Source organism: Monodon monoceros, unplaced genomic scaffold (assembly GCF_005190385.1).
Source record: "Monodon monoceros isolate NGI ecotype Baffin Bay Population unplaced genomic scaffold, NGI_Narwhal_1 Super_Scaffold_6, whole genome shotgun sequence".
Taxonomy (NCBI): domain Eukaryota; kingdom Metazoa; phylum Chordata; class Mammalia; order Artiodactyla; family Monodontidae; genus Monodon; species Monodon monoceros.
The window spans coordinates 85,971,503-85,994,831 of NW_021703783.1; the positions used below are offsets into that span (position 1 = coordinate 85,971,503).

The following is a 23,329-nucleotide window of genomic DNA, read 5'->3' on the forward strand; positions in this document are numbered from 1 at the left end:
TGCTGCATCTTAGTAACTTGCTTTTCTGCTTGGGCAAATAGTTTAACCTTCCTGAGCCTCGGTGTTCCCCTTTGCAAAATGGGAGAATAATCGCACCCATCTCAGAGAGTTGTTGGAAGAAATAAATACAGAGTAGCATCAATTTAGGACTCAGTTATTATTGGTTCCTGCCCCCGCCAAGGCTTATAATAGGTAAAATTACACTTTTTGACCATGTTCTATGCTGACTTAAGACCCACTCTCACAAAAAAAAAAAGAAGACCCACTCTCTTCCGGCAGCCTAATATTGGCAGTCTCAGAGGCTGAGAAGATCGATTGACATGCTGCACTCCTAACTCAGCCACCCCAGGAAACTTTTTTTAGTTCAAAATTAGATGCTCTTGTAGTCTTAGTACTGTTAAAAAAAAAAAAAAAAAAAAATTAGCATGCTTTATATTCATCTGAGGAAAGCAGGCAATAGACATGGTTTTGGATCCAGAACCATTTTGGATCTTATAAATTTCAGGTATTGGGGATTTTTTTTCCTGCTATGAATCCCCCAAGCACTGTGCACATCCCTGCAAGGGCTCGTCAACTTTGGGTCCTGGTGGGGTTCTCTGGTCCTCTAGCCCATCCCACAGCTCCCAGCTCAAGGTCCTCCCCCCGCCGGTGATTAGTGAAATCAACTGCTATGAAAGCAGCAGGCATCGCGGCTATATGGCCCCAGGAATGTTTGGAAGAAAAGCCATGCGTAGGTGGCAATCCTGCAGGACCCCAACCTTTAGCTGTCCTGCAGCCTCTCTCTTGGCCTGGGGTGTTTTGAGGTCCCAATATGGGAAGGCCAGTATCAGATTGCTCATTCGTGGTGTGCCCAGGGAAGGTTTGTGCCTAGGTTTCCCGTAGCATGAGGGTCCTTGTCAACCAGGAAGCCAGCAGAAGAATGAAGTGAGGACAGTGTGGGGTGAGCTGTGACCAGATGGTGATGTCCTCCATCAGAAGGCTGGTGGTATTGCTTGGCTTGAAAGCTCGAAGCAGACCTCCCCTTGCATGGGGTTTGCCACTGCCAAGAATTTCCCCTAAAGATGCGGATGTGATGGTAGTGGCCTCACACTACCTGACATCCCGTAGCTCTCAGAAGCATCACCCTCCCTTAAGCAGGAAGAGGAAACAGGCAGGGGAACAGGCTCATTGTAGCCACCATTACAGCTTCTCCAAGGCTCCTTAGAGGTGGTCAGAAATCATCCATTCAGCTCTTTTCAGATGAGAAGAAAAGGAGTCCTTATTGTGACGGAGGATATAAAGTCACTACCCCACATCTCCAGTGTTTCCCGAGGCGCCTTCTAGGACAACCTTTTGTACATATCTAGCCCACATGCCCAGCCACAGATAGGTCAGATTTGCTGGTCTAAGTATTGTGAAGGTCACATTTTGAAAATAACTTCAATTTGTTTATAGGTTGTCAGTACTCCTCATAAATATCCATCCGTCCACCCTGAGACCCGCCATTGGACGGCTCTGACTTTTGCTGTGTTGCATGGACATATTCCTGTAGTTCAGGTATTAACATATTTCCCTATCCACATCTGACCTTTAATTTTACCTCTTTCATTATGCAAATTTGTACCTCTCCCAGCATGCCTATTCCCTAAGAGATTCATATTGGTTAATTGCAGTTAAATATAGCACATTCATATCATATGAATGAAAATATTATATGTAATGCTCTATATGGCCTGGCTCTAACCAATATGAACTTAACACATACCCACATGCAGCCTCACACGCAGAGTGGCAAACTTGTCAAGTTGTTCCCAGTTGCTCGGGGGTGGGGCCTGAGCTGTGATTTTGTGGATTTGTTCATTTTTCCTTGTTGTAACATGAACATAAGACCTGGCTGGTGTGAGACCTTAGAACCTTCCCTTAGGTGTGACCCCAGTGTTTGCACAGAGTCTAGTGGTTTCCAACCACTGGAAAGAAACATCCAAGTCTCCAAGGGAGTGGTTCCAAAAGATGCTTGCTTGGATCCTACTTATGGAGAATCCCATCCAAGAGGTCTAGAGTAGGGTCTTCACATGTGTCTTCTGAAACAGCTCCCCGAGTATGTCCTCATCTGAGGTCCTTTGGGCACGTAAGTGTGTTTTGCTTGCACCTTCTCTGGCTGTTGTAGAGTTGGTGTTCAATGAATAGCCATCTAGTATATTCTAGATCTTAAGCTCGGTTTATTCTAGATCTTAAAACTTTACTTCATTGGAAAAAAGAGATCAGCATCCAGGTCCCTGACCACATCTGACCCCCTAATAAATGCTGAGCTTTGGGTACATCGGGAACTCACCTCCTTTTACGTGGTCCAAGCCTCTTAGAATTATGCAGAGCAGAAAATAGTGTGCTAGGGAACCCTAGGCAATGTTGGAGTGCCACAGGAATCCTTCGTTGTTTCCTAGGTCGTGGGAATCCTTAAGACAGATCCGAAGTCATGTTTCAGGAGGTTGAGTGTGTGACATGTCACACCGAGAGCTGGCTTCTGCCTGTAGAATGTCATGACCAGCCCACTCCTAGTGGAGGGATCTAAGAAAGGAGGGGTCAGAGGGTGGCCTAGTGGACACCGATGCCATGCCTTAACATGCGGTGGTATCCCCAGCCTTTAAATCAGGAATAGGAGCAGTGGGTAGCCAAGCAAAGCCAAACAGAAGTCAGGTCACCTCTCTGCAGCAGGTGCACACATCATGGAATGCCAGGTAGGCAGCGCCTTCCTGGCTGTGCCCTCAGGTAGCCCTGAACAGGTAAGACAGATGTTTCCCCCTCATTTTACATCAGCAGTGCTGACAGCACGTTCACTGTGAGATCCAGCATGGACAGCATCTCTGTTTTTAGGAAGCCCGGATCTCTCAGAGATGCACAGAATGGAATCATATTCAACAGCGCTCTTGGAAGCTCACTCTGCCACTTCACTCACTGATCTTGCTGGCCAGAAAACTCAGCATCTGCTGAGCTGTCCTCAGAGCCCTCCAGGATGTTCTAGAAGCGATTCTTGTCCTGGCTGGCCCTGGTGGTCCCCGAAGAGTTCTTCAGAACTCTTGAGTTGCTATGGCTCTAAGAGACCCCACTAATACTCTCCGAGGCTTTGTGTCACCGACCCCGAAAGGAAGTCCTCCAGCACTCTGGTGCCACGAGCTTCTAGCTCAGTGCTTCTAGAAACTTCTAATGTGCATATAAATCACTTGGAGAACTTGCTGAAGTGCAGATTCCCACCATTCTGTCTGGGGTGGAGCCTCAGAGCCAGCATTTCAAACAAGCTCCCAGGGGATGCCGATGCTACTGTCCGTGGACCACAATTTGAGTGATCTGAGGCTCTAGAAGATACGAGAGGCTCTCGGTTTTTCCTCTGAGGTGCAGTTGCCCTCCCCCGTGCACATGCTCACAGACCCAGAGGGAGGGCAGGAACACTGACGTCATACTGATTTCCACCACCTTTTCCTGACGTCTCCTCACATGCATGTCCTTTAAACATCTCAATGGCCACTCTTCCTCCGCAGCTCCTCCTGGACGCTGGGGCCAAGGTGGAGGGCTCTGTGGAGCATGGCGAGGAGAACTATTCAGAAACGCCCCTCCAGCTCGCAGCCGCCGTAGGTAAGAGTTGCTGATGCTCACGCCGGTCAAGGGGCTCCAGCGCGCTGGCCCTTGATGTGTCTGTGACTGTGTGTTTGCTTGATTCTCTTATAAAACCCCCTTCTCTGGGCTTGCAGGAAATTTTGAGCTGGTTAGTTTGCTGTTGGAGCGTGGTGCGGACCCCCTGATAGGAACCATGTACAGGAATGGAATTTCTACCACCCCCCAGGGTGATATGAACTCTTTCAGCCAGGCCGCAGCCCACGGACACAGGTAGGCTAGGATGGCCCAAAGCCACGAGGTCCCAAGTGGTGCTTGTTAAAAATGTAGATTCCCAAGCCTACCCCAGACCCACTGTATCTCTGGATGTGGGACCCAGAGGCAGACCAGGCCTGGGCAGCCAGCTTCATGCAGCACACGTCCACTCAGACTGGCTTGTCTGGTCCTTTCCCAACCGGCTTTCCTATCACAGAGACGTCACTCTTTGCCAGGGTTGGTCAGCACTCATCCTATCACCTGTTGTGAAGTGAGAAGAATCCATTTTAAAGAATTGTAAAACCTCTCATGTTTGGTTACTTCCTGTCTACATTTCCTTCAGGATTTACCCCATCAGATTTTACTACACGTAACCCCAAGTGAAGCAAATTCACTATTGGGGGGGTGGAAACTGCAGGCAGACGGTTCTAGAACCTTCTAGATATTTGGGGAAAGCACTTAGCTCCAAGTTGTCCTCAAGGAAACACAGCCAGACCTGCCCCACCATCTCTTCCATCCACCAAACGTAGCACCTGTGGTCAGGCCTCTGAAACCGCCACCCCGGAATTGGTCCCGTCCTTCCCTTGTCCCAAGTGAGAGGTCTCCCCACTTCCCCTACCTAGTCCCTGCCCTGGCACAGCCCTTCCATCTCTGAGTGTCTTCATCTCTGGGTTTATGATTGACAGGAATGTGTTCCGCAAACTGCTCGCTCAGCCAGAGAAGGAGAAGAGTGATATCCTGTCCCTGGAGGAGATTCTGGCCGAGGGGACAGACCTGGCGGAGACAGCCCCGCCCCCCCTGTGTGCCAGCCGCAACAGCAAGGCCAAACTCAGAGCCCTGAGGGAGGCCATGTATCACAGCGCTGAGCATGGCTACGTGGATGTCACAATTGATATCAGGAGCATAGGTCAGTCTGGGGACCCCCCAAGGCTGGGCACAGAGCCTTTGCCCAGCTCCAGGTCACACGCACACACACACACACACACACACACACACACACGTGCACGCACGCATGCACACACACCCCACGCAGCCCAGGGAACTTCTCATTTGCTGGTTGGAGCACTTCCAGGCTAAGTTCCCACACCATCCCCATAGACAGCAGCATCCTGCCAGCCCCAAAGTCCCATCCTCAGGTCACCCTTCCACGATTCCCAAACTCTGGACCCTGAGTTAGAAATTTGAATCACCTGGGGAGCTTGTCTGAATACAGATTGCCAGGCCCTACACCCAGAGGCTCTGCTTTCAAGGGTCTGGATGGATAAAGGCTGGAAATCTTTATATTTAACAATCATCCCAGGTGGTTCCCAGTGGTTGGGGAATCGCTGCCTGAGAGCCCCCAAATCCATGAAGCGGCCGCCGGCACCAGCTAGGATGAGGGCATCTCTTCCCTAGCAAGGCTGCACCCACTGCAGGGGCAAAGCCGCCCTCGGGAAAAGTTAGGGGTGGCTCTCCCTTGAGTGAGCCATGCCGGAGCCATCTCCTCCGTGCGTCTGGGGAACAGGCTGGCCTGGCCTTCACCCCTCTAATGGCACTAGCCCCGGCCCAGAAACAGCAGGATGGAGCATGGGCTGTAAACACAGGCTGCGGCAGCTCAGGGTAGGCTGAGGCCCCAAGGAGGGGCCCCCGGTGCTGTTCTGGAAACTGGTCTCTCTTGGAGGGTGGCCGTTTAGTGTGGCGGACGTTTATGCCATCGCCCTGGGAGCCTGTGACGCTTGATTCTGAAGCTCGAGACCCCTGAATCGTGTGCTTGTTATAAACAGTAGCGAGTGCCTCAGTCTCACAGTGAGGGGGGAGAAGCAAATCACAGCCGTCAGCTGCTGGAGAGGCTTCTATCAAGGGAGAAAGACCCGATGAAGTGCCTGCAGACGGAAATGTTGTTTTGCACATGGGAGCGGCAGCAGATTCCTCCTGTGTCTTCACATTCAGATGGAAATACCTGCCCTGACCAGAGCAGGGATGGTGAGGTTTCACCACCTCTAAGCTCTGGGCACGGATGTAGAGGGGATGGAGACGAAGGAAGTCAGAACTCAGAAGGATGGAATCTGCATAAAGAGTGTGCGTTATAATGCCAATATTCTACACAGGATTATACCCTGTAAAATGCAGCCCCTAATAACATGAGTAGCGTGCAGAACTAAACACCCATAGTGAAGGGAATCGAATTACGACCTTTAATTTCAACTTCTGCGGGTCTTTGGGGGGAAAAAAAAGCAACACTGGCTCTATTCATTGAAAGGCAGGCTCTTGGTCTCATGATGTGGTAATGTCCCCCGGAAAGGCCAGCTTCCAGATAAAAACACGCCTTCTCCTCTGGTTGTTTTCTGCCCTCCCCTCCCCTCCCCCACCCCACCTGCCCCCTTTCCAGGTGTCCCGTGGACCCTGCACACCTGGCTGGAGTCTTTGCGGATCGCCTTCCAGCAGCACCGCCGGCCTCTCATTCAGTGCCTGTTGAAGGAGTTTAAGACCATTCAGGAGGAAGAGTACACGGAGGAGCTCGTCACCCAGGGCCTGCCCCTCATGTTCGAGATCTTGAAAGCCAGCAAGGTACGAGGGCTTAATGCCGTTGTGCTTGTGGGCAGAGAGAAAGGCTGGGGGCTCTGATCTCCGTGCTCCCTGAGCCTGACCCTGTCCCACGCGGTGGGGGGGGGGGGGTGCTGCCTGCAGTCACAGCGCTGGCACAAATGTACCCCAGCTGGTTACAGCTATTTGTAGAGCCTTTCATGGGGCAGCCGCTTTACTGAACACCTGTTATGTCCCAAGGCACTTGGGCACGTGGGACAAAGTAAAAGATACCTTCCAGCCTGGGGAATTTGCATGAAAGCTGGGGAGCTAAGGCCCACCCATGGGCCCCAAGGACATCTGAGGTGGTTTGTGAAACAATGTTAAATTGGGTGGCACAGGCTCTGAGGGGTGTGAGATGCTCAGGGAAGGCATCACTGAGGCGCTGAGACCAGGGCAGGCCTGGATGGACATTAGGAATCCAGCAGGAAGAGCTCTCTAGGTCGACAGGATGCAGACCCTGCCAAGGTCCCTGGAAAGCCAGGCCCTGAGAAGGCTTTTCAGGTCTGAGGATCGCATGAGCCTAGCGCTTGAGGCTCACGCCTTCTTCAAGGGCCTCTGAATCCCTGCTGGCACTATGTTCCCAGCAACAGGGAAATGCCGCAACCCCTTCACAACAGGCTTTGCAGGACCCGGGGGTCCTAAGATAGTTGGAGCCTGTGAAGTGTCAGGGAAGTAGGCAGGCCTCTGAACCAAAAGGGCAGCGTGGGTTCCCCTGCCAGGCTTGGCCAACAAGCTGTCACGAGTGGAGAGGGGGAGCAGCCTTCTCCAGGTGGCAGGGATGGCCCCACAGCAAAGCAGCAGCAGCAACACACCCAGCTGCTCCCTGAGCCTTGGAGCACCTGGCCTGGGGTCCAGAGCGGGTCCCATTAGGTATTCTCATTAGCACCAGAGTCTCAGCCTCTGGGGGCTGGATTTGTGCTTGATGTCAGGCCCCACTGAGACCCAAAATGGGAGGAGGTGTGCCGGCCCTCGGGTAATGAGCCTCAGTGATTCCACAAAGAGCAAAACCTGCTGGAAGTATTTCAAAACCAAACTCTCCCTGCCCCTCACCCCGCAACTTGAAAAATAAATAAATAAGGCCTGAAACTACCTAAGAAACCACCTTAGTGAAAAATCATTGCTAGGTCTGTTCCCAGGGTCTTGGTGTTCTAATTGGTTTTTGGTTTGGTTTTGTTTTTTTCTCTTCTACGGGCTGTAGTGGGAGTTCCAGAAATTACTAAGGCACCCTATGTATTGAGGAAAGCTAATCTATGGATTTTTTAAAGTAAACTTCACTCTGAAGAATGAGATACATCAGAAAAGTGCCCAGATCGTAACTATAGATCCTAATGAATTTTCACAAGGTAAACTTACCTGTGTGGTCAGCACCCAGACTGAGAAATGGAACATTGCTAGCACGCCAGCAGGTCCCTTATATCCCACTCAGCCACCACCCGGAAAGGGCAGCCAATAGCCTCTGAAAGTAGCAGCTGGAGGCCTGGAAGAAGCCAGGGGCCTTTGGCAGATGTGGACTAGAGCCTGCTCCCTGTCAGCTGTACTGATCTTGGAGGGTGGGGGGAGCCAGGGATGGGGCAGGAGCAGCGTGTGGTCAGGAGGCGGGGCAAGTCTGGGGAAAAGGGTGCTTTCAAGACTTGAGTCAAGTTTGCCCTTATTGGGGGGGGTGGTCAATGGTAACCCCTACTGGTGAGATGTGGTATTACACCACCATGTACAGTGACCACAGGGGACAAAGAGGTGATCAATTTCCCTTGGCTGTCGGGGCAAGGGAAGCAGTCCCCAAACACGGTGATGTTCCTGGGGTCAAAAGATGTCTGGAGAGAGACGGTGGCAGAGAAGTTCAGAGAGGTGAGAAAGTGCTGCAAAGCTCTGCCTTCAGAAAGTGTCCTATTGGAGGAAAGGAGTAGCCATGCATCACACAACTAGCTAGCATTGTCCCTTCTCCCTCCACTAACGGATTCCTGTTCAAATCATGTCTGCTGTTCTGTGGGCACAAATACCTGGTTCTATCAGAGTAGTGGGTAAGAATATAGAATTCCTATAAATAAATCCACTTTATGGTCAACTCACAGAAATACAGCCATCCTGTAAAGTGAGGCGATGCCTTCTCCGCATCCGTGACTCGTGCTCGGTCATACGTTACTTGAAATCTAGTTGCAGATGTGCTTTTTTGCCCCCAGTTATAAATTTTATCTTTAAAAGGGTTCAGTGTCTCTAGAGTTCCCCAGGAGTAGAACAATACAGTCATTTTTTAAAATACATCTATTTAAAGAGAGCTCCTGGCCCGTTTCTCCCACACATAACTCCTCTGGGCATTTATTCATTCTGTAGTCATGAGTGCCTCCTAGGCTACAGGGGTGACAGGACCTTCTTTACCTTCTTTATGGAACTTAACTGTGGCCAGGGGAGGGGCAGACACATAGTACGCAAGGAAATACATCAGCAAAAGAGAGTGAGAGCATGATAAATGCTATGAAAAAAATGAACTTGGACAACGATGTAGTCTCTGGTAGCATGTGAACAACCACCTAAGTGAGGAAAAGCTTCCAGCCACGCAGAGGTCTGGAGGGAAAGCATTCCAAGTGGGGGAACTGCAGGAGCTCAGGCTCCAGGTGGGAACGTGCTTGATGTGCTGGGGCAGCAGGAAGAAGTGGGACACAGGAGAAAGTGTAGGAGATGAAATCGAATGGCACGGAGCCTTTCTCAGAACATGGTGGACATTTGGGGTTGCTGGAGGCTAAAGCCTCCAGCGTTGTTCTATTCAGTTCACATGGAGAGAAAAAAAACAAAACACATGTCCAGGGTGAGACATGAGCTATGTGTTTTGGTTTTTTTTTTTCCTTGTGGTTTATACACGTTTTTAGGGGTTTTCCCCACTGTTTTAAAATTGAGTTTTGTAAATTAAACTTTTTATTCTGAGACAATTGTAGAGTCACATGCAGTTGTAGGAAAACATACAGAGAGATACTTCATTTCCCCCATTGGCAATATCTTGCAAAATGACAGTTAAATATCACAACCAAGATATTGACATGATACAGTAAACATGCAGAAAACTCCCATCACCCTAAGGATCCCTCATGTTGCCCTTTTACAGCCACACCCATATCTCTTCTGCCCTCACTCCCTCCTTATGCCCCAGTAACCACTAATCCGGTCTCCATTTCTCTAATTTTGTCATTTCAAGAATGTGATTTAAATGGAATCATACAGTATGTAACTTTTTAGGATTGGATTTTCTCACTCAGCGTAATTCTCTGAAGATTCTTCCAGGTCATTGCACGTGTTGGTAGTTTGATTCTTTCTATTGCTGACTAGTACTCTGTGGTATGGACAGATCACAGTTTATTAACCACTCACCACTGAAGGACATCTGAGTTGTTTCCAGTTCTGAGCTATTACAGATAAAGGTGTGTAAACATTCCTGCACAGGTTTTTGATATGAATATAAGTCTTCATTTCTCTGGGATAAATGCTCAGGAGTGCAACTGCTGGACTGTATGGAAGTTGCATGTTTAGCTTTTAAAGAAGCTGCTAAACTGGTTTTGAGAGTGGCTGCACCATTTTATATTCCCACCAGCAAAGTGTGGGTAATGAAGTTTCTCCACATCCTCCCTGTTTGAGGCTATCGCTGTTTTTTATATTAGCCATTCTGGTAGATGTATAAGTGGTATCTCATTGCGGTTTTAATTTGCATTTCCCTAAATGGCTAATGATGTTGAACATATTTTCATGTGTTTATTTGCCATCTGTATATCCTCTTCTGTGAAATGTCTCTTTGTGTCTTTTGCCCGTGTTCTAATTAAATTGTTTGGTTTTTCACTGTTGAATTTTGAGAGTTCTTTGTAAATTCTAGAAAATAGTCTTTTGTCAGATACATGGTTTGCAAATACTTTCTCCCACTCTGCAGCTTGTCTTCTTATCCTCTTAACAGGGTCTTTCACAGAGCTTCCATTTCGAGGAAGTCCAATTTAAGTTTTTCCTTTTATGGAGCTTATGCTTTTGATGACAAGCATTAGAATGCTTTGCCTAGCCCTAAATCATGAAGATTTCCTCCTGCATTTTTTTCCTAGAATTTTTATAGTTTTCTGTTTTACGCTGAAGTCTGTGATTCATTTTCATTTTGAGTTAATTTTTGTATGAAATGCGGGACTCAGAGCAAAGTTGTTTTGTTTTTGTTTTTGTTTTGCCAGTGGATGTTCAATTGCTCCAGCACCATTTGTTGAAAAGACTATCTCTCTTTCATCAAATTACTATTGCAACTTTGTCAAGTCAGTTGGGCGTATTTGTGTGGGTCTGTTTCTGGGTTTTCCATTCTGTTCCATTGATCTATGTGTCTGTCCCTCCACCATTACCACACAGTCTTAATTACTATAGCTATAAAATAAATCTTGAAATTGGGTAAATTTGTTCCTTCCATTTTATTCTTCTTTCACAAAATGAATTTAGCTATGTTAGTTCTTTGCCTTTCCATATAAATTTTGGAACAAATTTGCTATATGAACAACAACAGAAATCTTGCTGAGACTGATAGGAATTGTGTTAAACCTCTATATCAGTTTAGGGAGAATTGACATCTTTTCTATGTTAAGTCTTTCAATCCATGAACATGTTAGTCTCTTGGTGTCTTTAGATCTTCTTTGATTTCTTTCATCAATATTGTGAGTTTTCAGGGTACAAGTCCTGGACATATTTTTTTCTTTTTTTTTTGCTGTACGTGGGCCTCTCACTGTTGTGGCCTCTCCCGTTGTGGAGCACAGGCTCTGGACCCGCAGGCCCAGCGGCCATGGCTCACGGGCCCAGCCGCTCCGCGGTATGTGGGATCCTCCCGGACCGGGGCACGAACCCGCATCCCCTGCATTGGCAGGCGGACTCTCAACCACTGCGCCACCAGGGAAGCCCCTGGACATGTTTTATTAGACTTACACATAACTATTTCTCTTTTTTTAACAATTGTAAATGCTGTTATATTTTTAATTTTTTGTCCATGTGTTCATTGCTAGCATATGGAAATACAATTGATTTTTGTATGTTTATCTCATATCCTGTGACCTTGCTGAACTCATTTATTAGTTCTAGGAGTTTTTTGCAGATTTATTGGGATTTTTCTACTTAGATAATCATGTAATCTGCAAGTAGAGATGGTTTCATTTCTTCCTTTTCAATCTGGTCTTGGAGATTTCTTTAAGGGAAGTTTTTTAAATTATAAATTCAATTTCTTTAATAGTTACAGAGCTATTCAAATTATCTACTTAATATTGAGGTGGGGTACTTTGTGTTTTTCAGGGAATTGGTCCATTTCATCTACGTTGTCAAATGTATGTGTGTAGAGTTGCTCATCACATTCCCTTATTACCCTTCTGATGTCTACAGAGTCTGTAGTGATAGCCCCTGTTTCATTCTTGATTTTGTTAATTTGTGTCTTCTCTCTCTACTACTCTTCTTTTTTAAGTTTCATTGATTGCTGCTCTTACCTTTATTATTTGCTTGCTTTGGGCTTATTTTGTTTTTCTTTTCTTTTCTTATTTTGTTTTTCTTTTTCCAGGTTCTTTAGGTAGAAGCTTAGAATATTAATTTGAGACTTTTCCTCTTTTCTTATATATGCATATCTTTCTCAGCACTACTCTGGCTGTGTACCACAAAATTTGATACCTTTTATTCTCATTTTCATTCAGTTCAGTGTGTTTTTTATTTCCCTTGGAACTTCCTTTTTGACTTATGAATTATTTAGAAATGTGTTGTTTAGTTTCCAAGTAGTCGGAGATTTTCCTGTTATCTTTCTGTTATTGATTTCTAGGTTGATTCCATTGTGGTCAGAGAACACAGTCTGTATTATTTCAATCCTTTTAAAATTTTGAGGTTGGTTTTATGGCCCAGGATATGGTCTATCTTGGTTTCATGGGCACTTAAAAAGAATGTTTTCAGAAATTCCCTGGTGGTCCAGTGGTTAGGACTCAGTGCTTTCACTGCCGGGAACCTGGGTTCGATCCCTGGTCTGGGAACTAAAATCCCACAAGCCATGCAATGTGGCCAAAAAAAAGAAAAGACTGTTTTCTGCCACTGTTGAGTGGAGTGTTTCCATAACTGTCGATAAGACCCTGTTGGTTGATGGTATTGTTGAGTTCTTCCATAGCCTACAGATTTTCTATCTAGTTATTCTATCCGTTGAGAAAGAACCCAGCTGTAATTGTGGGTTTGTCTATTTCTTCTTTTGGTTCTGTCAGTTTTTGATTCACATATTTTGCAGATCTGTTGTTTGGTGCATACACATTTAGCACTGCAGTATCTTCTTGGCGAATTAACCCTTTTATCATTATATAATGCCCCTCTCTGCTTCTGCTAATTTTCTTTGCTCTGACATCTACTTTATCTAATATTTATGTAGCCACTCCTGCTTTCCTTTGATTAATGTTCATGTGATATATTTTGTCCATCCTTTACTGTCACCTTTGCCTGTTTTATTAGATTTGAAGTGACTTTCTTGTAAAAAGCACATAGTTGGGCTTTTCATCCACTCTGCCAATCTCTGTTTTTTAATTGGTACATTGAGACCATTTATATTTTACTCAGTTATTGCTACTTTAGGGCTTAAGCCTGCCATCTTATTTTGGGTTTTCTGTTTGGTCTCTCTGTCTTTTTTCTCTTTTCTTTTTATGCCTACTTGAACACTTTTTAAATTCCATTTTTATATGTCTGTGGTGTTTTTGATTGTATGCCTTTGTATAGTTTTTCTAGTGGTCGCTTGCAGTATTATAGTGTGTGTGTGTATGTGTGTATAACATCATAGACTACTGGTGTCTTCATTTTACCAGTTCAAGTAAAGTACAGAAACATTACTTCCCTTTATGTCCCTTTACCTCCCCCATTTATGACATAATTGTCTTTAAATATTTCATCTACATATTTAGAACCACATCAGACACTTATAATTTTTGCATCAACCATCAAACATAATTAGGAAACTCAAGAGAAGAAAGAAAACCTATTATGTTTATCCATATTTTTGTTCTTTCTTCCTGATGTCCCAAGATTCCTTCCTCTATCCTTTCTGTTTAGAGAACTTTCTTCAGCTATTCTTTTAGGGTAGGTCTCCTGGTGACAAATTCTTTGAGTTTTCCTTCATCTGATAATGTCTGATTTCCCTTTCATCCCTCAAGGGTATTTCCACTGATACTTTTCTTTAAATCAATTTGCCTTCCATTAAATGTAGTTAGAAAGGAAACATTGTATTGCTACCATAAATTGAAAACCTTCCTCACTTGACATGAATAGAAGGTACATATCAAAACACACGGATGACTATTTAAAAGCACTTGAGTTCATTGTGTGTTCAATTTCATCTTGTACACAACTCCAGCGGGGCTACATGCTGACCTCGCAGAATCCCCTGGAGGTGGGGACCCTTCCCACCTCCACCTTTCCTAGGGGTGTGGCAGCGCAGAGCAGCTCACTGCTCACAGGTCAGTGCATCCCGCAAGGGAGGGGCCTCTGTAGGGAAGAGTCAGTCGCTGTTGACAGTGGACTGAGGCAGAGAACTCCCTGCCAGTGTCCCCAGATAGTAACAGTAATTCCGCATTTTCTTGATTCTGAGACACAGCTTTTTCCACCTTCCAGCATTTCTCAAGTTAAATGGATCTTAAAAATGGGTGTGTGTGTTTAATGTGGCGAGTTTCTTTTTCCTCTTCCTAAAAGCTGCCATTAATTTTATGACATTTTAGGGTCTAGAAAAATAGGCATTCGTCTGAATTATGGGAACTTGCTGTTTGGGGGGTTAAAAATGGTCAAATCTCAGCACTTTCCTTTGGTTCAGCGGTATATTGGGATGTGTTATCCTTTTTAGCTCTCATAGCAACCTCACCAAGCAGGTAGTTTTAATCCACTTTAGAAGAGAATACCAAAACCCAGAGAGGCTGAGTCACTTCCCTAAGGTCACAGAGCTAGTGGGTGAGGAACCAGGACTGGGACCCAGTCCCATCTGGCCCCCTTGTCCAGGTTTTTACCACTGTGTAGAACCCCCGCCTAAGCCACCTGAAAAGGACCTTTGGGATCAATCCTAGCACTCCTTTGTGAAGAAGAGAAAGTGTTTCAGTATCTTTTTAGGAGAGGAGTGAGGGGTTAGAGGAGGAGAGGAAGGATGTCAGCCCCAAAATCCACAGGAATCCATCTCAGGGGAGTCTCCTGATAACCCTGGTGTTAGGAACTTGGCTTCATTCCTGTCTAGTTCTGTGTAGCCGCACAGTTCCGAGTCCCGAGGACCCAAGTTCACCCCATGAGCACACATACCCAGCATTTTCCGTGAGAAACCTGAATTCCAGGTCACCAGCGGCATGCCAGTAACAACTGCTAACCGGCTGCCATGTACATGAGCCTGGCCAGACCTACCTCTCCCAGCCCAGGCCTCCCAGGTCAGGGCCTACATGCTGAGGCTGGCCTGCTGCCCCTGGGGCTTGAGCCTTGTGGCCCTTTGAGCTAAAAGCACCATGCTTAAATGTGTCGCTCAGAGGAGAGCGTCAGCATCTGTCCCAGCACAGCCACCCGACCCACGCCCAACCCCAGAATAGAGTGAGCCTCAAGCTTGGCTAATTCCAGCCACTGTCTTCAGGTTTGGGTCCAGAGCTAACCAAATCCTTAGGGTAGACCAACCCCACGAGAGTTGTTAACTTATACGAATTACAGCGTGCCAGGGAAGCAGAGTGAATTATCCCAACAATCCCACAGTCTGGAGGAAGTGCACAGAAAAGGGCACAGAGCAGACACCTCGACAAACACAGATGAGTTCAAGGACACAGTGGGGAGGCTTCTCTTAGGGTTCTCATCTCTGAAAGAGAAGCGGCCAGAAAGCCTCGGAAATGACAGCATCTTTGGTGCTGGCGTCGGGCTCATCAACACCATCCTTCACACAGTGTCCAGCCCTCAGGGTCTAGCCAGTGCCTGGCACTTAGCAGATGCTCACTAAATATTCTGAAGAAAATTCATGAATGGATGAAAGCATAGCTTAGCGCACGAGGGAAAGTTTACATTCGCGAAACCTTTGGGGGATGAATGAGTCAAGCCTAGGGAACTGTTGATGACCCATCTTCTTTCCCTCTCTCTCCTGAACTTCTAGTGCTTTCATCATAATTTTCCTATTTCCTCATTGGGCAGCTTTTCTTGTAATAATAGACTTCATTTTTTGGAATGACTTTAGATTTACAGAAAAATGGAGAAGATAGCACAGAGAGTTCCCATACAACCCCTCACCTGCTTCCCCCATTATTAACATCCTGCATTAGTGTGGTACATTTGTTATAATCAGTGAACCAACATGGATAAGTTATTGTTAGCTAAATACTTTATACCTGTTTCCTCGGTTTTTATCTAGTGTCTTTTTCTGCTCCGGGACACCAGGTTACCTTTAGTCGTCATGCCTCCTTAAGCTCCTCTTGGCTGAGACAGTTTCTCAGATTTGTCTTGTTTTTGATGACCATGACCGTTTCTGAGGAGTACTGGTCACATATTTTACAGGCTGCCCCTCTAGTGGAGTACGCAGTATTTGTCTCACGATTTAGACCGAGATTGTGGGTTTGGGAAGGATGCCCACCGAGGTAAGGTGCCTTTCTCATCACATCAGGTGTACATGCTATCAATATGACTCATCACCGGTGATGATGACCTTGACCACCTGGCTGAGATTGTGTTTGTCGAGTTTCTCCACAGCAAACTTACTGTTGCCTCCCCCTCACTTTCCAGACTGTGCTCTTTGGAACCAAGTCACTATATGCAGCCCTCACTTAGGAGTGGGGAGTTACGTGCCTCCCAGATAATTTTTAAGTGCTTGAGGATTGTCCCTGTGGAACAGACAGCCCTTGTCTTTACTTTCTCAGGTGATACAACACATAGTGAAGTTAGGAAGTGAGGCCGAGCTGTGAGGTCCTGGAGAGACGGGATCTTGCTCTGCTGCTTCTGCTTGCCCCCAGTATGGCTCCTTTCACGGTGCCGGTCACCTCTTAGGTGCTGAGTAAAGCTTCTCTTACGGGTCACGAAATCCAGGAAATGGATCTGCATTCCTTCCCCCGAGTTGATGAGATGGGCCGACTCACCAGCAAGCCTCCCAAGACAACCCCAGGTGCAGGTAGCGAGACCGGCACCATTCATCACACAGTCTGCACAGAGCATCTTGCAGGTCACAGGTCTCATCTTTCTTGTGATCTGCAGGTATTCGCTGTGCATCCAGAGTGTGTCAGGCACGCTGCAGTCAGAAGGAAGATGAAATAGGCAAACTCTAGATGAGCTGTATTAGTTTCTATTGCTGCGGTAACAAATGACCACAATTTAGAGGCTGAAGACAACAGCCATTTACTATCTCATGGTTTCCATTGGTCAGAAGTCCAGGCACAAGGTCTCGGCTGGGCTCTCTACTTAGGGTCTCACAGGACCAAAATCAGGGGTATCAGCAGGGCTGAGTTCCTTTCTAGAGACCCGGGAAGAATCCACTTGCAAGCTCATTCAGGTTTGGGTAGAATTCAGTTCCTTGTGGCTGTAGGACTGAGGTCCCATTTCCTTCCTGGGGGTCACATTTTGTTCCTAGTGTTGGGGCCTGCATTCCCTTTCAAGCTCACCATGTGGCCCCCGCCGTCTTCAAGCAACAGTGCATCAAGTCCTTCTCAGGCTTCCAGACCCTCTGACTTCCACGTCTCCCCCATCCCTTCTGAATTCCTCTTCTGCCTCTAATTTTAAAGGCTCATGTCATTACAGTGAGCCCACCCAGATAATCCAAAGTAATCGCCCCCTTTTAAGGTCAACTACTTAGTGACCTTAATTACTCCTGCCAAGTCTCTTTTGCTCTGAAAGAGAACATATTCACAGGCATGGTATCTGATGATATCACAGTCCCAGGGATTAGGGCACACAGTCCTCTAGGGGCCACAGTACTGCCAACCACCCCCGTGCTTCTCCAACATGAGTATGCATGGGAATCACCTGTAGAGCGTGTTAATGCGGATTCTGATTCAGTGGGCCTAGGAGGAGAGTCTGCATTTCTTGCAAGCTCCCAGGCAATACTACTGCTGCTGGTCGATGGGGCACGTTTGTGTGGCAAGGCTTTAGACCAAAGGAAACAAATTGACAGTCCCCAGCCCAGGTCAAACCCAAGACAGAATTTCAACATATGAAACTTGTGGGTCTCAAAACAAAGGGAGCATCAGAAAACTTGTTAAAATATTGACTGATGGGCCCCACCCCCAGCCCACCTGAGGCTGAAGTCTGGGATGGGACCTGCGGATCTGCAGTTCTAACAAGCTCCCAGGTGATGCTGATGCTGCTGGTCATAAGGTATCATCTTTGAAAGCAGAATCCCTTTTTCTGTCCAATATGAGTGCATCTCCTTAGGCACCTCTGTGGACCCCCTCTGAGGTAACATGGTGCCTTGCAGGATCAAAGGGTTGGGTTTTCTTTCCATAGGTTGAGCTGTGATCCCTCTCTTTCAGGAACACAGTGAAGCAGATTCAAGAATAAGAACTGCTAACACCATTAGTAGTCCCAAACCTGTCTTTTAAAACGAAAAATAACATTTATTGTTTTTATGACCAAAGCAACACTTGTTTATTACAGAAAATATAGATAAAAAGAAAAGGGAAGACACACATCCAAATATATATGTAGCATTTTACTTCCAAAAATACATGGTACAAATTGTGTTGTAACCTACTTTTCTTAATATACTGTAAATGTCTAGCTATCTACCTCTGATTTTAGCCCCTAGTTTCAACCCCCTTCACCGAGTAAAAAGCATCCCCAAAAATGCTCTGATTCCTGGGCTTCCTTCCTGCACCCCTGCAGTTGGAGGGAGATTAATGAACAGCACGGGCCCCAACGGGAAAGGAGGAAAGAACATGAAGGGCGAAGGGCGATCAGAAACAGGCTCCCTGAGCAACTGGGGCAGCTGTAGTTTTGCATCACAGAACTATTCCCCTCCCCACACACACTTTTTTTTGGAGGAAGTGATTCAGCTGAGCACTCCTGGATCTGGAAATGCCTCAGCACCAGAATCAAATTCAGAAGAAAGCCGAATCAGGAGCATTTGTATCTTGGTCATGGAGAGCACAAGAACAGGACCCAAAGGGCTTCCTGCTGTGATTTTCGGGATAATTACCTGCTGCCAGAATTTTGGAGTATTAATAAAGGTGTGTTTAGGGTGAAAAACTTATTTTCCATCCTGTGAGTTACAAAACTTGTTTTCTAATGGATAGTAAAGAAATGATTGGAGCAAGAAAGGATTTAATTACAAATTAAACTTCCACCAATGAACCTGCTAGAAATAGTGGACAAACAGAGCAAGCAAATCCAGGGCCTGAGGGGGCAAAGTGAACGTGTGATGTCGGGGGAATTTCTCTGAGAATCTGCAGTAAGTCTGTGGGCTCCTCTCGCCTGGGGGGAGGAACCCATTGTTACAGCACAGCTTGGATGAGTGCACAGCCCCCAGCAGTGTGAGCTGTTCTTTCCTTTGCACAGAACGAGGTGATCAGCCAGCAGCTGTGTGTCATCTTCACTCACTGCTACGGGCCCTACCCCATCCCCAAGCTCACGGAGATCAAGCGGAAACAGACCTCGCGCCTGGGTAAGTGCTTCCCGGGTCCTGCCCTGCGCTGTTGCTTTGTGATTTGAGGGCAGGGAGCAAGCAAACGCCATAAAAGAAGGTGGGAGTGTTGGAGGGCAAACGAGGTGGAGACTGGAGTGAGGTAGGTGGAGATCGGGATGTCACCTTTGTTATGCGATTAAACTGTTTGGAGAACATACCTTGGGGGTGTGGACAAGGGAACTCGCCCAAATCTCATCCCTCCATTGAGTGCCTTTCTACTGCAAGTCACCGACAGTGACGGGCTGCCCAAGACCTTCTGAGCCCACGCACTTCCAGCAGCCAGGTAAATTCCCAGAGAAGGCTGAGCTGTGCATGCATGGCTGCTCTCCCCCAGCCTCCCCTCTAAGAAGTCCCTCCTCCCTGAGATGGAACAAGCTGGGGACAGTGACAGTACTTTTCACCCTTCTTTGACCCTGGCATTGAGCTGGCCACAGCAAAGCCCCTCACCTACTCTCTCTCAAGCAATCCCTGGGCCACCGCAGGAGGCACAGTGTCCTCCTGGTCAAAGCTGAAGAAAGAGAGGCTCTCAGAGGCTGCAGCATCAGTTCAGGTGGAACTGGAGCTTGAACCCGGGTCCCCCCAAAGCCACAATTCCATCATTCTCCAGTCCGGCTTCTGGGGTTTTCCAGAATAAACCTTTCCATCAGGCACTGATTTCATTTGGAAGATCCTGAGCCTGCTTGCAACCTGGTTGATCAGCCTGGCAAGAAGGCAAACACCCAGCTGCCTTGAATCCTGAAGCATGAACCTTCTGTTGTGAGGGCCTCTCACTGCCTGGGGGTTATAAAATATTAAAGATAAAGGACTCCCTTTGCCATGAAGGTTGGGGACTTTCCTACTTCCTGTTTCCTCTTCCTGGAAAGACCGGGAAACTTTGGAGAAATGGAAGCATCTGAAAAATTCTACCCTTTAGCAAAACCCCTACTTTTGAAACAGGTGAGCTAGTTTAAATTAATGAAAAGGCTAAATTCATGAAACTGTTTTAAAGTATTTTTGTTCCTGTCATGAATAACCTGTTAATTTAAATGATACAACTTTTATGCTAAAATGAAAAACTTAGCAGTTGAATCCAAATTGTCTGGTTTTCTTTATGCCCATTCATGTAGGCAAACCAGAAGGTACTAAAACTGCTAGTAGTTCGTACCTTGTAGAAAACAGGTGTTAATTAAAATATTATCAGGGCAACAAATTATAAAGATCAATCAAATTAACAGACTTTAGAGATTGAAGGTTACATTGCCAGGACATAGCAATAATCTCTGACAGCTGGTGCCTTACAAGACACCCTTGTTAGAGCAAACATTTGCAAGGGCTGTTTCACTGATGCAGCATAAAATCTGCTTTCCTGTAGATATAGGAGAGGAGGGAACATTTTTTTTCCTCCTGAACTTGCTGAGATTTCTTTCACCAGTGATTAAAAGGGCCTGGTTTTCAGCCCAAGCATTGGAATCCCAAGGGTTATTAGCACCAAGAGAATAAAGGCAGGCCTGAGAGGCTCAAAGCTCACAAGATGAAAGAAAAAGGACATAATTACTAATAAGTGGAATATGGAACAAATAGTGTTTTGCATCTTCAATACAGCATTTCAGGCTCAGATAACTAAAGGTGGCCAAATAGTAGTTCCTTAGGAATCTACTTGAAAGGAAAGATAAGAGTAGTGACAAAGGTTCCAAACTGGCATCTCTGTAGAGCCAGGCAGGTCATAAAAATGGTTGAAATGAGTTTGGTGTAAGACAGTAGGGAGTGGTGGGGACTATGGCAAACTGGAGAGCACATGCCTTATTTTTTTATAGTATGTTGTCCTCTTGCCCTCCCAGTGAATTCTGGGAGAGAATGGTAAAAAGAGCTAAAGGTAGGAGATATTAGCAATTTGGGAAGCAGGAGTGGGGGCTAGTTGGAAGTGGACAGTGAGAGTGAGAGAAACCCAGCAGAGGGAGGCAGGTGGCTGAGAAGAGGGAGAAAGTCACTCCAACCTGTTAACAGTCTTTAAAGCAAGTGGAGAAGTGTTAGTCAACGCTGGGGCCTTCCCCTATAGCCTCTCTTCCCTTTACCTGGAGAGTTTTAGAAGTTTGGGTTTTGTTGTTTTTTTGTATTTTTGCGGTATGCGGGCCTCTCACTTCTGTGGCCTCTCCTGTTGCGGAGCAACAGGCTCTGGGTGCGCAGGCTCAGCGGCCATGGCTCACGGGCCCAGCCGCTCTGCGGCATGTGGGATCTTCCCGGACCGGGGCACGAACCCGTGTCCCCTGCATCGGCAGGCGGACTCGCAACCACTGCGTCACCAGGGAAGCCCTTGTTGTATTTTTTTTTAATAAAAAAAAATTTTTAAGATAGAGGGATTACAGGTGATTTTGACTTTTTAATGCTTTTTTTGATATGTTTTAAATTAAAACTTTTTTATTGGGAAGAGGTGAGGTGGCTGTAGGTACGGACAGAGAAATATGAGTGGAGGACATCCAGGACCACCCCCTGGGGCGAATCAGCCAGGAAGGCAAATTCTGGGTCCAAGTTACAGCAGGGCCTGGGCAAAATAGGGCCAGGCCAGGGGTCTGACTTAGAAGCCAGGTGGGGTGGAGCCGTGTAGGGGTGCACGGGAGTGTTGGTGGATTTTCCCAGTGAGACAGAAGTGCTGAGCTGAGGACAGACTGGCACCTTCTGTAGCCCCAGGAAAAATGGCCAACATGACAGGCAAATCGGAGGATCCCGGTGCTTAGCAATGCAGGCCCTGGAGTCAGAATGTCTAGGTTCACATCCTGGCCTCTCCACCTGCCATTTGCTTGGCCAAGTCACTGTGACTCCTGGCGTCTGTGTCCCCAGCTGCACACCTGACAGCCGTCCCTTTCTCCCAGGACTGAATGAGTTTACACGTGTAAGTGCAAGCTCAGTAAGCACTAGAGTACTCGTTGTACAAGTAGTTATACAACTTCTTTATTCTTGGAGTTGAGGGCAGGGGCCTGGGTCGTTTGCCTCTGACCCTGAGAAAAGGGCTTGGATTTCGGATCTCCTGGAACGCAGCAGCAAGGGGACAGCCCTTCAGAAGCACTTCTCTCCGGCGGGAGGGCGCTGAGCTTCAGGAGGAGCGAGGTTGGGGGGTGACTTCCTTGGAGGTCAGCGGGGTGGATGGTCACCTTCCACACCTGACAGTCATCTGAACTCGGGCTGGGGGCGAGGCTTCTAAGGGGAAATGCTACTTTTAGTCGCGAGTAAGCTATGAAGGTTTCCTACGAGAAACTGAATTTCAGTGATTTGAGTGTTCCTTTAACTGATTCTGTCTCCTGTTTGGTCACTTTCTCTCCAATGAGTATTTTATCGCCATAGCCTCCCTGTCAGCTCTTACAGGCACTTTTCCAAAGGGGGAATCCAAACCTCACCCTTCTCTCTTCTAAAGCTACCCTCTCTCCCTTTCCTGTTCCAGATCCTCATTTCCTTAACAATAAAGAAATGTCAGATGTTACCTTTCTGGTAGAAGGAAGACCATTTTATGCCCACAAAGTGCTGTTATTTACAGCCTCTCCAAGGTATGTGTCATCAATTTTGAAAGCACTGAATTACGAGGGTGGCTATTACTGTTCTCTGAAATTCAATTTGGGTGGTATCGTCACTGAACTGGCAGGTTTTCTTCTCAAGATCAAGGATCCAAGAGTACAGGGCATTTGTACACCGTGTTCGGGCAGCATGATTCACAAAGACAAAAGGGGGAAGCCACCCAGGAGTGGAGGAATGAATTAAAAAATACATAGTGTATACATGTTGTTCAGCCTTAAAAAGGAAGGCAGTTTTGACACACGCTACAACATGAATGAACTTGGGAACATGATATGAAGTGAAATACGCTCGTCACAAAAAGACAAATACTGTATGTTTCCACTTATATGAACCTAGAGTCATCAACTTCATAGAGACAGCAAGTAGAAGGGTGGGGATGGTGGAGCTGGAGAGGGGAATGGGGAGTTGTTTGACGGGGACGGGGTAAGTCCCGGAGACTGATTGCACAGCGATGTGAGCGCACTTCGCGTGAACATTACACTTCAGAATGGTTAATACAGTAAATTTTATGTTACATGTTTAACCACAGTTTGGAAAAAGGGTAGCGGGCTGACAGGAGCATAATCATCAGCCTGGTTACGTGGCTTGGACAGGGCGCCGCTCCTCCAGGCAGACGGGGCACGTGTCGGCCAAAGAGCTTCGTGAGCAGAGCGTGGATTGCATTGTAGCCCCCTCGGCCAGGTGTCCTCATGCGGCCTGAAAGCTCATACACAGAAGCCTTGAAAGGCCTGCTCTCCAAATATTAGGGAACTTTGACATAAGCCACCC

General features: G+C 46.8%; 1 protein-coding gene across 3 annotated transcripts in view; it reads left to right on the forward strand.

Annotated features, from left to right (window-relative positions):
* The window catches only part of BTBD11 (BTB domain containing 11), a 304,226-nt gene that overhangs the window by 261,469 nt on the left and 19,428 nt on the right, over positions 1-23,329 (forward strand). For 2 of the 3 annotated variants that reach the window (XM_029206377.1, XM_029206379.1), the window contains 7 exons: positions 1,435-1,536; positions 3,513-3,606; positions 3,723-3,858; positions 4,527-4,747; positions 6,209-6,387; positions 18,892-18,997; positions 22,431-22,533. In XM_029206377.1, coding sequence (XP_029062210.1) covers positions 1,435-1,536; positions 3,513-3,606; positions 3,723-3,858; positions 4,527-4,747; positions 6,209-6,387; positions 18,892-18,997; positions 22,431-22,533 — 941 coding nt within the window. The remainder of the gene's footprint in view (positions 1-1,434; positions 1,537-3,512; positions 3,607-3,722; positions 3,859-4,526; positions 4,748-6,208; positions 6,388-18,891; positions 18,998-22,430; positions 22,534-23,329) is intronic. The other variant, XM_029206378.1, reaches the window with a different exon arrangement.